This window comes from Otolemur garnettii, unplaced genomic scaffold (assembly GCF_000181295.1).
Source record: "Otolemur garnettii isolate 467f Iridium unplaced genomic scaffold, OtoGar3 scaffold00015, whole genome shotgun sequence".
Lineage (NCBI taxonomy): Eukaryota > Metazoa > Chordata > Mammalia > Primates > Galagidae > Otolemur > Otolemur garnettii.
The window spans coordinates 6627556-6642212 of NW_003852410.1; the positions used below are offsets into that span (position 1 = coordinate 6627556).

At 45.1% G+C, this 14657-nt stretch overlaps 1 protein-coding gene across 4 annotated transcripts in view; it reads right to left on the bottom strand.

Annotated features, from left to right (window-relative positions):
- The window catches only part of ITPR1 (inositol 1,4,5-trisphosphate receptor type 1), a 338711-nt gene that overhangs the window by 58715 nt on the left and 265339 nt on the right, over positions 1–14657 (bottom strand). For all 4 annotated transcript variants that reach the window (XM_023510682.1, XM_023510681.1, XM_023510680.1 and 1 more), the window contains 6 exons: positions 12558–12758; positions 10956–11066; positions 8739–8834; positions 5834–5956; positions 4678–4782; positions 1307–1499 (listed from right to left, as the gene is read on the bottom strand). In XM_023510682.1, the coding sequence (XP_023366450.1) occupies positions 1307–1499; positions 4678–4782; positions 5834–5956; positions 8739–8834; positions 10956–11066; positions 12558–12758 (829 nt within the window). The remainder of the gene's footprint in view (positions 1–1306; positions 1500–4677; positions 4783–5833; positions 5957–8738; positions 8835–10955; positions 11067–12557; positions 12759–14657) is intronic.

Sequence of the window (14657 nt, forward strand, 5' to 3'; positions counted from 1 at the left end):
ATTTGGATACGTGAATTCAGGATTATCCTCTAATTCTAGAATTATAGAACCAGCGAAGGACAAAAGCAACAAGTTCCCTCCTGTAAAACAGAACAGTTAAAAACACGAGTATGAAGTGGGCCTATGTCCACCTTACTTTTGTGGCGGGGTGGACCTTTTTCCTGTTAGTGCCTGAGCATGGTGCTATGTAAACATGTCCACGTTCCATGGTCTCAGAGGCAGGCTATGAAGACCCTGCAATCCCAGGCAGAATCACACCCTAGCTCTTCTGAGGTCTGTACCAAGGACGGCATGTACGCCAGTTTGGGCTGACACAGACATGAAGCTGGGGGAGGGGGGCTTGGCCCAGCCAGACAATTCCTTAAGTTTGAAGGTGCTGGGCAGTGAGGTGCCCCTTAGAGAGGGTGAGAATGCAGTGGAGGAGGGAAGAGGTGGGAACAGACTTTTTCACAAAACTGCTTGCATGACTCTCTCTGCCTCCAGCCAGATCTGGGAATACAGGGAGGCAGGTGTGTCCCTGCTCAGACTGGCAGGAAATCAGGGAGAGGACAAAAGCTCCCAGAAACAACCTCCAACCCGACTTTCCCCCAGCCAAGCCCCACCCCACAGAAAGAAACCTCACCAACTGTAGCTGGAATCCAGGGTTTCAAATAAAAAAAATCTGGCTCCTGACTAACAGAAATAAAGCATGATCCTTTTTAAGTTAGTCTCAACAGCTGGTGCCATGTGTACTCCTGGTACATTAAATCCCCAGTGAAAATCAGGAGTGGAGAAGCGGTTTGGGGAACCCCTCTAAACATGTTTTAGATGAGTAATTTCAACCCAACTGGCTGGGCTTCACAATAGGACTCACTCATGGGCAACAATGCATCTTACGTGGCAAATCATTCCACGGCCTGTAAAATGATTTAGGGCCTAAAATCCGAGCTACCCATAAAAAGGGAAAATGGACTCTCCAGAGCAGGTGTGCTAGTAAATGAGCCATCAAGCTGTCTGAATTTCCTGCTCAAGTGAACCATCCTCTGAGCTCAAGGGCCCGCCCTCTCCCCCCTTCTTTTCATTTTCTACGTAGAGATAGCACCAACAGGCCTCCACGGAACTAGCCCATCAAGTCACATGCTGCGTGAAGGGAGTCTGTTCATCAGTCAAAAGTCAAAAGTGTGTGACTTCCCGGGGGTCAGAGGAGCAAACCATCATAAATTACACCAGTGTTGCTCCTGCTCCGAGATAAACTCACCACGGAGCCCAAGTCTGTGAGCACCCAGAGCCCATCTCCCTGCACTGTTGCAGAAGCCTCCTGACCCACCTCGCAGCTTTTTCTGCCAGTTCATCTCATTGAAGAGGTCTTCAGAGCGCAGGAAGAAGTCGTTGATTTTGCTGCCTTGCTCATCCCTCTCCGTGGTGTAGTAAATTCGTAGTTTGGACTCCTTGGTTAGGAATTCACATATGCTGGGCACGGGAAAGACAATCTGTTCCATCGTTCGGTCTAATCTGACAATCTAGGGTGAAAGAATGGATGAGGCTCAACACTCATCTCTGAAAACTCTAAGAAAGACTATTTGCTATTGGCAGTGGACTCAGCGTTCAAGATCAAATATGACACCATCTTCTTTGATTTTATAAACCCAGACTGGGCTGTGTGTCTCTTAGATTTATATATAAAAAGATAGTCGTGGGAAGCCTGAAAGGGAATTTTTCAAACCTCACTCCCATGAATTTCTCCGTGACCAACTTTTATCTGGAGCAGTTTACTGTGCTTTGTGTGCTGATCCAGATGAGGCGGCTACTGTTCAGTAGAACTTTCTGTAACGATGGAATGATTCTGTGTTTGCTGTTTCCAAAAGGACAGCTGCGAGTCACGTGCAGCTAGTACAACTATGCAGTGGAATGCTTAATTGTATTTAATTTTAATTTAAATAACCACACCCAGCTAGTGTGTGACTATCAAAGCAGAAAGTACACTGTCAGCCAGTGGTACAAATCTCACCTAAGACCCTTTCTCAAATAGCAAAATTGGGTTATTTTTCCTAGATTGGAGCTTGGAACAGATCTTTGGTTTATGCCCCATTATAATGACCTCCTATCTCTTGTCAAAGCACCTAAAACATATGACATGTGAACTAATACCGTCAACTCAGGGACAGCACTCACTGCTCCTACACTAGCTTTGTGTGGCCCTGGCTCAGACACCTTGCATTTTCCTCCATTCCTTTCCTAGACTGGCTCAATTCCCACAGAGGAGGTAGTCTGGTCTGGAGAGTTCAAGTTCTAAGACACCTGACTCTGTCACAGGCCCAAAGGACAGAGATTTCAAAAGGGCTGTGGGTGGCAGCATGACAGGAGGCAGAGGCCTGACCTTCCTCTTTATTCTTCCTCCCCAGAGGCTGGAGAAGTCAGGGAGGCTCAGGGAAAACGCCCTCCCAAGAAGAGCTGCTTCTTGCCCTCTCGTCACCTTTGCTCTCAGATATGCAGCAACACAGGTGACTCAGGTCAAGTTGTAGTGGGAAACTCTCTCAGAAGTGAGACAGGTACCCACACGACCCTGGCCCCATAAAGTCTGAGGGACCAGTGCTTCTAGCTGGACATCAGGTTATGGGCGGCTTAGTTACCATACCAATAACCCAATTTTGCTATTTGAGAAAGGGTCTGGCCCATCACCCAGCCTCGTTTAACTAGAATTGTGGCGTAGGGGTTAGTAACCAAAAGCCGCACGGCCTGCCAGCTCCCCAGCCAAAACTGCATGCTCATAGGCTCAGGGACCAGCCCTGCAGTCTCCTGCTATAAGAGCCTGCCTGCGTTATTCCATCAAGCAGGCTTGAGCTCAGCCCTTCCTTCCACTGCAGGAAAATGAGAGATGTATGTCTGGATTCAGGAGGGAAAGGAGGAGTAGACAAAGGACTCTTCTGGCAAGAAGTGAGTTCTAGACTCCAGGGCAACCCAGCCTAACTCAGCAGAGTGAAGACACAGGGTCTGTGAGGAAAGCCTCAAGTAGTAACAGAGCACAAATAATTCCCTAGGGCAGTGGTTCTCAACCTTCCTAATGCTGCAATGTATTTCATTGTTGCGACTCACAGGTTGAGAACCACCGACCTAGGGAAACCTGACGAGATGGCCCCAAGCAGGATTTGAGTGTTAGGGACACTATGTTTGCTTATTTTTCTATCATTTTAAGACCTACATGCCTTTTTCTTTTTCTTTTTAATTAGACTTAGAATTGGCAGTCACAAGAACATATTCTCCTCATGGGCTAGGGGACTGTGTTTACCCTCTTAACCCTATCAGGTTTTAGTCTTCTCCCCAGCAAGCCACGGGGTTCACTAACATGAGCCCCACTTCTGTCTTCCTGTCATGTACTATGCCACCAACACCTGAGGCTTGTCTCTTAAGGGCTCTAAAGGACAGAATGGCCCTTTGGTCAAGGTTCCAGGCATTAACGAAAAATCAAGAATATTTGCTCACATGCACTGGCATGGTTGGCTAATCAGTGAAATGACACAAATCATTAAGGCAACCCGACACATGACACGCCGGTAAGAATACATTCTTTAAGCAGTTCCCTTCTGAACATTTTCTGTTGCCCAAAGGAGTCTTTCTTTAAACTCTTTGTTCTAACACTAATATTGAACTTGTGCATTTCCTCATTAGCAAAACACGCACAGCATCCCTTACTTCCTAAGACCTGGAGGGGGAAGTCTGTGTTCGCTCAGGTGCTAATGCAGGTGACCCAAAACACAGTCACGGGCTCAGGGACCAGACAGATCAGGATTAAAACTTCAGCTCTGCTACTGGCAATCAGACAAGCTACCCCACCCCTCTGAACCTTATTTCAGAGTTTCCCCATCTGTAAAATGAAGATGATACCAATTTGTTCACGGAGGTTTAATAAGTTTTTTCCCCAGAGAAAATTATAAAGCTTTACTAAGAGAATTTAACAAATCCAATTTTCAATAAGATAGCAATGTGTGTGGCTTCCTTTTAACCCACACCGTCCACCTCCTGCTTCTGGAATTTTAGTATGCCCTAGAAGAGACTCCCTGTTCACAATACATCATGACTTTCCTCTTTTTTCAAAAATAAAAAAAACAAAACCCCACAGACTGCATTGTAACACTTCCCTGGGGAAAATTTCCTAGCAGTTCTGCTCTGCTTGGGGGGTGCAGTCCAGGTCGATCTGGCCTGCTCTCCCTGAGGGCTCACTGACCTCCTGCCTTGAGGGTTTGTTCAGCTTCTCTGCCTCACTTAGAATTTTCCCACCTCCAGGCTGTCACTTGCCATTATTCCCCAAGTCTGAAAAGCTCCTCCCTTTACTCTGCCTGCTCCAGGCCTCTGTTCTTTAGCATGTGCATTAGTCAGAGGCCATGCCTTCAGGACAGGGCTCCTGGACCATTACAGGCTATAGCAGGTCCCCCTATATGGACTTTCTTCTGGTGCCTTCTACTGTCCTCTGGGCCTCATCAGAATTTACAGTGAATGAGCCTCACTCCTGTGGGGTGGCTCAGCGTCCGCCTCCCCACCAGACCTCAAGCAGGATCATCGCTGTCTCAGGCATCCCCCAGTATTTAGCACCCGGCAGCTATTCACACATTTTTATTACTCAGCCAAATGACCACACAGGCCCCAGCATGGGCCATTGCGCTGCTGATGGTGGGCCATGCCCTGGGTTTTCTCTGCTCTTACCTCTATCTGTGCTGTGTGTTTGGCATAAAACTCCAGAGCTTCATCTCCATCCACTTGGCCACCAGGTTTCAGCATGGTCTGAAGTTCTTTGTTATGCCGAGCCAACTAGAACACAAGGACAGAAATACAGGGGGTTGGTTTTCTTCACAGCAGGAACATAAGATCTTTTCTAACTTTGGGAATAAAGAGAATGCATAATAACCAGCGGCAAGCCGAAGGGCAGAGGCACCAGGAAGCTCACTCCATCCCGTCAAGGATCACTTTGCACTGGAGCTATTTTTGAGAGCTTGGTAGAAAAGCATGGAAAGCTCATACCCACGTAAGGTCCCACTTTCCTCTGGTTTTGTTAGCTAGATGGGAGAGAGATGGGCTTTTCTGTACAGCCCATGGAATGTTCAGAAACTTTCTCAGTGGCTAGATGCTGGTCACGGAGGAAATAAGGGGCAGGAGACCATCTGAAATTCTTCAGCCAATATATCCTAGCAGGGACCTGCCAACCTCGGGTTTAATACTGTCATCACTTTATGTCTAGTTTCTATACCTGAATTTAGCAGAAGGGACAGGAAACTCAAGCCTCCAGCAGGGTTACAGCCTGCCCCATGCACACCAGAAAGTTCAAGGCACACCAAAAAGAGGAAGTATTTTCAAAAACTCAGCCACTGGGGAAGAGAATTATGAAACACGGCATGTTGGTGCCAGGACATAAAGTATTATTGTATGCCCAAAAAGGGAAACAAAGGGAAGTCAGAACAGCAAGTTCCCACAGATTTCCTAATGAAATAGGTGAGGAAGCTGAAGCCTGTTTCTTTGCATCATTAAGAGAGACTCATCAATATTTATAAAAGCCTATGACTTCTTTCAACTATTTCCAGACACAGTCATAAACCATCTAAGTGTCACTTCTTGGGGATGAATACATTTAAAAAGTGTGGGGATTTCCAACTACGTGACCCTACCACAGTGGAAAAATGGAAAAGTCCTGGAACTCAGCACACTGGGTCACATTGCCAAAAGCACCTGTGAGCCACATTCACATGAGTGCCGATGGCCCTACCTTAAAGCCTTAAAGGAAAAGTGAATCTAAATAGCAATTCTAGCTTGCAACCTTGGCCTGCAGGGAAGCTGCGTCTGGAGGGGGTGCAGGGAACCGGGGTACCTGATGAGCTAAGATGTAGATGTTGTGCCCCACGTTCCTGGGGGAGGCAGCTCCATCTTCACCATTTTCTCCATCCTCAAATTCCACTTCACCTTGCATGTAGGCCTTCTTGATCACCTCCACCTGCCAGGAAGGCCACAAGAACAACACTCCTATTTCAAGAAAGACTCACATGTACTGGGTGGACAACACTAATTCTCCTCCCACCCCCAAGGGCAAGCACTGCCCATTAAACTCAGCACTCTTTCCGGTCAAGGCCTGGACTCAGCTCCAGACTCAGCCCCGGAAACCTTCCCCATACTGTCACAGACGGTCAATACCAATCATCCTCCACTGATGTGACAAAAGAAACTCATTTGCTTTATGGAGACCAAGAGCCATTTTACTACCGGCTCATACCCTTTTACTTTAGAAAGGCATACTGGGGCCTGGGGCAGTGGCTCTCGCCTGTAATCCTAGTACTCTGAGAGGCTGAGGTGGGTGGACTGCCAGTTTAGGAGTTCCTGAGCAGCATGAACAAGAGAGAGATCCTATCTCTACTCAAAAAAAAAAAAAAAAAGAAAAAAGAAAAAGAAAAGAAGAAGAAAAAGAAAAATTAGATAAGCATTGTGGCAGGTGCCTGTAATCCCAGCTACTCGGGCTGAGGCAAGAGGATCTCTTGAACCCAAGAGTTTGAGGTTGCTGTAAGCTACGACACCATGGCACTCTACCTAGGGTGACAGAATAAGACTCTGTCTCAAAAAAAAAGAAAGAAAAAAACCAAGAAAGGCATATTGAACATAGACTAGAAGCCAGACTTGTCATACCTCCAGATTTCTTCCCACCCAAACTCTCCTTACTCTCAGCCTTTGCCATGTCAGGAAAAACTAATAAGAAACCCACTGGATTTTAGGGATAGCTAGTAAAAATTTTTTCCCTGTTCCCTACAGCCTACTCCCCGTGAAAATAGTAGCATGAACTTGTAGTATCTACTGAGCACTTACTACAAGCCAAGCACTGTGTGTAGTATTTTGATAATCTTTCAAAACATTGAATGTTCACAGACATTTCAAAAGGTATCAGAGATTCCCATTTTTGTTTTTTATGGGTGAGGAAGCAGAGTCTAAGAGACAAAAGGCCATTCCTAAAGTCACAGGCCCTGAGCTGGAATCTGAACTTAGCCCTGCTAGCCTTCACGGTGGCATGACTCTGCCCACTGAGAACCTGTGCACGTGGCTCACTGCACCCTTAGAACACATTTCTAGAGTCCTCTTACCATTCCCATGTACCTTTGTCTCCTGAGAGTAGAGACCTCACTTCTGAAGCCCCACCCTCACCCCACCTGGCACAGTGCCTTGGGCAAAGCTTGGTGTGGCTCAAGTCTATCAAATTTAATCATTCTCTTTGATGATTCAGAAGCCACTTCAGTCTCCTGCACTGCCGACGGGCCATGACTCTGAATTGTTCCTCATTACCCGACACTAAGCCTGCAGAGGGCCATCCATTTCCGTACTGACACCAAGTCAGGCCCTGAAAATAGCTCTGGAGATGAGCGCCTCACTCTCCTTTCCCTGCTAGTTCTCTCTCATACCAAATCAGAGGGCCAACACACTGCACAGACAGGACCTGAGGACGAGAATACACACACGCTTGTATGCACACGAGCGTGCACACACGTGCTGGGGATATTAGAGCTTTCTTGCTATTTGAATTCTTAGAACAGTGTTCCAGGAAGCCATGAGCCAGAATGATGTTCTCCCACCACAAGGAGGCAACCAAGGAGCCGGCGGCAGCCCAGGTATGGAATGGTGACATTTTTCCCACCTAAGATATGTCAGAAGAAAGAGCCAGGGGCATGTTCTTGATTCATGGGACCTGGAATGGGGGCTCTGCAAAGTTAACCTGTCCCTACTCAAGAAGGATAAACCCTAGCCTCCCCAGTGACCTGCAGTTACGTAAGCTGTTATATAAACTTTGGAGAAGACTTCCATCTCAGGCTGAGCACTCACTCCCTGACCTTAGAGATCAAAGAGCTGGGCTGCTCTTAACTTATTTAAAGGAAGACATAAAGGGACTTTAGCCTGGCCCCAAGTGCACATCCAGGGCACCGGGAGGCAGAAATGTTTTAGTGCCCTCATTTGAGTCTGTCAGTTACAGTTTATTTGCATGGGGGCAAAGTCCAAATAGAGAGTTCTGTCCTCGACGCATGCCACTTGCCTCTGACAGCTGCTTGTCTCACAGTTTGCAGCGCTGACGCCCAACCTGGAAGTCACAGCCAATTGTGAATATCACCCCTCAAAAATAAACCAGATTATGTTTTCTTTAAAAGAAACAAACACTGGCATCCAAAAACCACACTTCTGTTGCCCAGACTACTGGCACCAAGAGGAGATGTGAATTCTTTAGCACTAGACAAAGATATGGCTGAAATGCCAGCAGTAAGTGAAGAACAAGAAGAAAAAGAGCTTTAATTCACCAGGGGTCTACCACATGCTGGGTGCTGTGCTAAGGATGTGAATGTGAATCTTCTCGTCTAGTCTTCAAAGCAAACCCTCACCACCAACCCTCCCCCATGACTAGGTAATGCAACCATCTTTCTTTTACAGATCAGGAAGGGGATTGGAGAGCTCAAGTGCACTGGCCAGGCAGAGCTATGGACATCCACTCAGGTCTGCTGAGCTCCCTGACCACCCTCTGCTCACCATTCACACAGGGAGGCTCCTGCACATGCTCTGCTGGAAGGAGGCGGCACAATACCACGTATTCAGTGCAACACTTCACTTCTCAGCCAAGGGACGAGAAAAATTTATACTTCTAAATTTGGAGAATCTTTAAGAAAGCTCAAGGAAGCAGACCCTCTGTTCTGCCCCCAATATTGCTCTGATGCTCCTTGGTGCCCTGGTTAGGGATGTGTCTCCTCACTCACCAGTTCCTTGGGCCTCATGTTATAAAGGATCCTCTCTGCATTTTCACTGTCATGCCTGCTTTCCATGATGGCCAGGAGCAACTTCGAGGCATTGTTCTAGTTGGAGAAACAGAGGGAGAGGACATGTGGAGGGGCTGCTCAGGTGACCAGCCTGGGTGCGTGTGTCCAGTTGACACAGTGTGGCACCCTGGTGACAAGCATTTCCCCTCACCCCCATGGGGAAGCCCTGCATCAAGGCAGAGAATGTGCCACTTCAGACCCCAGAGACATGCGTGCAGAATCTGATTTGGGTCAAAAAGGCACATCTTTGTTAAGGAATGTGTGTTATGACTAATGTTAGCTGGTACAAGTTTTAGCAGATGTTGGAAAATTAAACATGGGTGCTTATGGAGACACTGTCACCCTCATGATGACAGTGGCCAAGAAGAACCTGCTATATATATTTAGCCCCATGATGCCTTCAGGGTAGGTGTGGTTAAAGACTCCATTATTTGGAGTTGCAGGCCAGAGAAGACAGACAATAAAGATAACTCCTTCCTGTCTTAAAGTATTTCTATCAACCCTCATAAGCCTTAATATAATATTGAGAGCAAAGCTGGTAATAGCCAACGAGAGTCATCCAGAGGAACAGTGCACATGTGCCCAGTCGTAACTTCCCATTACATTAAAATGCTCGTGCGTCCCATCCCACACATCCTGGTTTGACCTCATTTTAGGCCTTAGGCCTCTGATAATCTGTATCTTTCTCTGTGTACAGGAGTTGAAAGGTTTTGTTTGTTTTTGTTTTTAAATGAGAAAGGAGTCTTTTTCCTCCCCAAGCTTAGGTCACAGTAGTTCAGTCAGGGTGCTGAGTTATCACAGGACAGGAATTTCTATAATAATCCGTAGATTACGGGATTCATTGAAAAAAATCACAGACATGCTGACGAGAAGCACATGAGATTCTCATCGTGTACGTTCTGGTAAATGGGAGCCAGGTACATGAGGTTGGATGATTTTGAAGTCAACTCCCAAACTAAATTTGTTAAAAATGGCAAAAACTAAAAAATCCAAACACCCTAATCAACTATTAGTTCAGATTCTCAGCTCTAAATTCTAAGGAAAAAAATAAAAATAATTATGCTAGGCCTGTAGGTTCCACTAATCCCTCTTAAATGTTCCTTCCTATGGCACTCTTCATGTAATGAATACAGATTACACTCTTCATGTAATAAGTACAGGTCAGCTTTTCAGCTAAGCCCTGTATTTCTAGACTCTTTCCTGATGTTAAAGTGTCTATTGCTCTATATATGGGCAAAGGAGACCTCAACATAACCCAGCATGGGAACAGTTAAAAAGTAAATGTTCTCACCAAGACTAATATGTTTCAAGACACAGTTTGGGTACCTGATGGGCTGCAAGCTCAATTCTCAGAAGTGAAACTTTGGATTCTTACAGAAACTTTGGAACCCCTAAACAGGGATGATTGGGGGGGGGGAGGACACGTAAGAAATCAACATCTAGAATGGTATCTCAGCAGCTTGGCACCATGCAGCTGCCACCTTCATTCCATAAGGCTGGGTGAGTATTATGGGGCATCCTCGTGTCACACCCAGGGCTTACACTCTGGCCACCTATAAGTCTTTGATTTGTACACAATTCAGAGAAACTCAGCAGAGGCCTGTGGGCACACATTGGCTCAGTGTAATTTTCCTCATTTTAAATCAACATCATTAACCACTCTACAGCTAAATCAGTAAAAGAATAGAAAAGGTGTTCCCTTGATTAAATTAATAAAATAGATTCCCCTCCCCCCCCCCATAGGCTTATTTGCACTATTCTTCAACTGGCCCATTTTCTTCACAAGGTGGGGGTGGGGAGAGACCAAATACCATAGAGGAAATCCAGTTTCCATCGTTTGTCTCTTTGTGCCTTCAGAACCAAGGCTTTTAGTACTTAGATGCTGTTTGAATTTGTTTCTCAGCTTTGAGAGAGGAGTCTTCATTCCAGGTGACCTATAGTTGAAAAGCTGGTGTTCTGTCCCCAGACCCTTATTTGTAAGGGAAAGACTGAAGTTACACATTTTAGTCAGAACTTGCAACTTGGATTATCGATCTAGTTTAAGAGAACTGTCTTTAATATTTAGTGTCACGACTGTGACCATGCCACACGCCGAGGCAAAACACAAAAAGAACTGTTTCTACATGGTGCTGTCTTTTGCTTTCAATTCCTACTTGCCTTCAGTTCTAACACGAGATCCATCCTCTTCTTTCCCAAAGGATTGATGTCGTTAAGGATCAGGGCTGTGATGATGTCTATGCCATTGGATTCATGGGTGGCTATGCAGTTCTGAGCAAAGACACACAGAGACATTTACACAGACGCTGGTCATAAATCAGACGTCGAAGGCTGACAAGCTGAACTGCTATTTCAACACAACGCTTACCACTCCCAGTAATGTCTCTAGGGGAGAGCTGCAAATTTTCCGTGAGAAAGTGGTAAAAATAAAAGACAGATGAAAATCTCTAGTTTCAGAATTAACAGTAAACAGTAGGAAAGTCCCCATGCACTGTAACTGATAAATTGGTTGTGTCTAATCCAAATCGTGCAAGCATTAGTCGACTTTTGTTCTTAAAGGAAAATATGGGGTATGACTGATACCAAGTTGTGAGCCCTTTTTCCCCTTTCAAGGTGTGTTCCATTCTCTCTACAACGATCATTTATCATATTTTTAACTTTAGCTTAAGGCTTAAGCTTGGAAAGCAAGCTTCCTGTTTAATGCGCACAATATCAAAATTAATCATCTTCCCCCAGGTAAGATCCCCATTTACAGTACAATCCACTCCACTCTGTTCCTTTCAACAGGCTTCTGTTTGGCAGCAAAGCAAACTTGAGGTAATAAGGAAATTCACTTTGATGTCAAATAAAGACTTTCTCCTAAGCCTGTTGTATTTTTTTTTTTTTTGTTCCTTTTCATTTTAACTAGGACTACACCATCTGCTTCATCAGGCAACCAGGAGAGGAAAATGGATCTAGTGAAATGTTATCTTCATGTTCACAGACAACTTAGCCCAGGTTTTTAACAGGCAGTGAGTTGTCTCCCATTAACCATTCTCTTCCTCTGAATTAAGGTCGTGGCTCTCTAAGTAACACAGACTCTCATATTTTCCCTGGCCACTGAGTTTAGAACTAGCCATTTTAAGCCTTGGTCTATCCTCTTTGACCAGGACTAAGCTATAATTCAGAGTTAAAAATCACACTCAGCACCAAGGCAAAAAATTCAGTCTTCAAGATGCCACGTACAAGTGATGTCTCTACTCAAGGAAAAAAAAACTAATAGACTATACTCCCAACACATACTTCTTGAGAGGCCAAAGTCAGGTCTTTGATTTCCCTGAATGTCTGTGATGTTAAAAATATCCTCATGTTACTTTCATGCTGTCTGCTGTAGCAATTTTCTTCTCTCTAGCTAGGTTTAAACCCCTTTCAAGTACCCACCCTTTGACCTTTCCTGGGATTTAAAATAGATCAGTGTTGTCTGGCTCTAATTTCACCCCCACTTTATTACCTATGCCTAAAAGTCAAGTTAAAGTTGGACATTCAAACCAAATCAAGCCAAACCATACCAAGCCAAGCACAGAAACCAAGGACCATCATTAGTAAAGTTCTGAAGTATAACAAAATATGGTGGCTACTTTTTGACTGCTAGAAAAAGGCCTCCAGTCTCACTGACTCCCTAGGTTAGCGGGCAGGTGCTATGTGACTCCTGAACTAGGTCCCTGTCAACATTTCCAAAATGAGAAACTCTGTGTTCCCATCTCTAAACAAAAACTCAATTACCTGGTTCTCATGGCATGGTCCTTGACAGTATTCAGTCAGACTCTCCAGGGTTTGGTTGATAAGTGCAACATTCTTTTCGTTTATATACAATCCGAGGAGACCAAGGCCTCCAGTTGTGCTTCCGCAGATACAGTCCAGAAACTGCAGCGTCTCACATACCAAATTGTAGTTAGTCTTATTATTTTGGCAACGAAGGAAGTTCTGTAATTGGATAGGCCCCAGGTGGCAAAGCAAAGACAGAGAGAAGAAGGAAAACATCATTTATCCTGCCATGTTGACCATCCCTAATAGGTTGGTACTGTGGGCTGATCGGCAATTATGCAGAGAGATGCAACATGAGAGGGAGCAAAAGAGTCACCCTGGTCTCTGGTGATGGTCGCCCAGTGGACCTGGTCTATGGCAATGGCTGCCAACACTGTGGTGCTTGCCAAGGTGTATTTATATGCAATGCAGTGCTCCTCTCAGGGGGCCCACTTCAGACTCCAATACTCTTTTGAAGTCCTTATTTCCGCAGTCACTTCTTACTCCTTTCTCCATTCCTGCCCAGCCCCTGCCCCCTTTACATCATCAGGTGTTAAGTTCAGAGGCATCTAATACTTCCAAGGACAGTGGTTATGTTGCAAAGATGATGGTCTGGTCTGGGTGCTGAATGCCCAGAGCTTAGGACCGGGGATGATTAACCATAAAATGAAGTGTGATCAGCTGGCTTAAGCCCAGTGCTCTGGTGGGAACCTGGATTATCTTGCTTGGCCATTTCTATGTTAAAGGGAGGGATAAGAGTGAGTCAACGTGTGTGTACTTGTGCCTGAGGATGTATTCTCCAGATAAACTCCATAACGTCGGCAAGAGACATAAGAGCAAGACACTTCCTCAGCAACATGAAGCCACATTCAACCGCCTCATTAAGCAGGGTGTTTTGACAAGTAGGTTGTTGTCAGAGGCTCCAATAATGTATTCATTAAAAAGCAGCAAAAATAAACTATATTCCTTTTCTCACAGTCATAAAATTGGCATATATTTAATAGAGAAAATGAGTGATGCAAAAAGATATGACCAAAAGACAAAACAAATGTAATCTTTTATCTGGTAACTCTACTCACAAAGTATGCACTGGATGGTCGGTGAACTAGAAAAATGTAAATGCCCATCAACTGAGAAATAGTTAAATAAATTCTAACATATCAATATAATTTAATATTATAAATTAGAAACACTGAGTAGATCTGCATGGGTCAATATGGAAAGATCTTTAAAACATAGTTAAGAAAAGGCAAATAGATCACTATGTTTTATATGGTGCCATTCAAATACACAGAAAAGGAGGTCGGGCACAAGTGGCTCATGCCTATAATCCGAGCACTCTGGGAGGATGAGGTGGGTAGACTGCTTCAGCTCAGGAGTTCAAGACCAGCCTGCAAAAGTAAGACTCCATCTCTAAAAAACAGCCAGGCATTGTGGCAGGCGCCTGTACTTTCAGCTACTTGGGAGTCTGAGGCAAGAGATCACTTGAGTCCAAGAGTTAAGGTTGCTATGAGCTATCATGCCACAGCACTCTGCCCACGGCAACAAAGTGAGACTCTCTCTCAAAAAACAAACAAAAAAACCAAAAACAAATACACAGAAAAAGGACTGGACTGATAGAGCCTAAACCAGCAACAATTCTCTATGGACAGAAGAGAGGTAACTCATAGAGAAGTACTTACTATCATTTCAGCCTTTATGAGAAGAATATATTCATGTATGCCTTGTATAATCAAAACATTTGTAAATGCACATATTAAAAGCCGCAAACCAAGTTCAATGTTCTACTCCTCAAACTAACCACCTCTGCCCGCAAACTAAATCTAAATCTCTCTCGCTCAATAACAAATTCAGGTCCTGGTTAGGGGTCCAGGCAAAAAACACATGATTTTGGACCACCCTTGGGCTTTCATGAGGTGTTAGATTGTTTCTTTAAGAAGGTGGTCCTCGGCTCGGCGCCTGTGGCTCAAGCAGCTAAGGCGCCAGCCACATACACCTAAGGTGGCAGGTTCAAATCCCCAGCCCGGACCCGCCAAACAACCATGATGGCTGCAACCAAAAAATGGCCAGGCGTTGTGG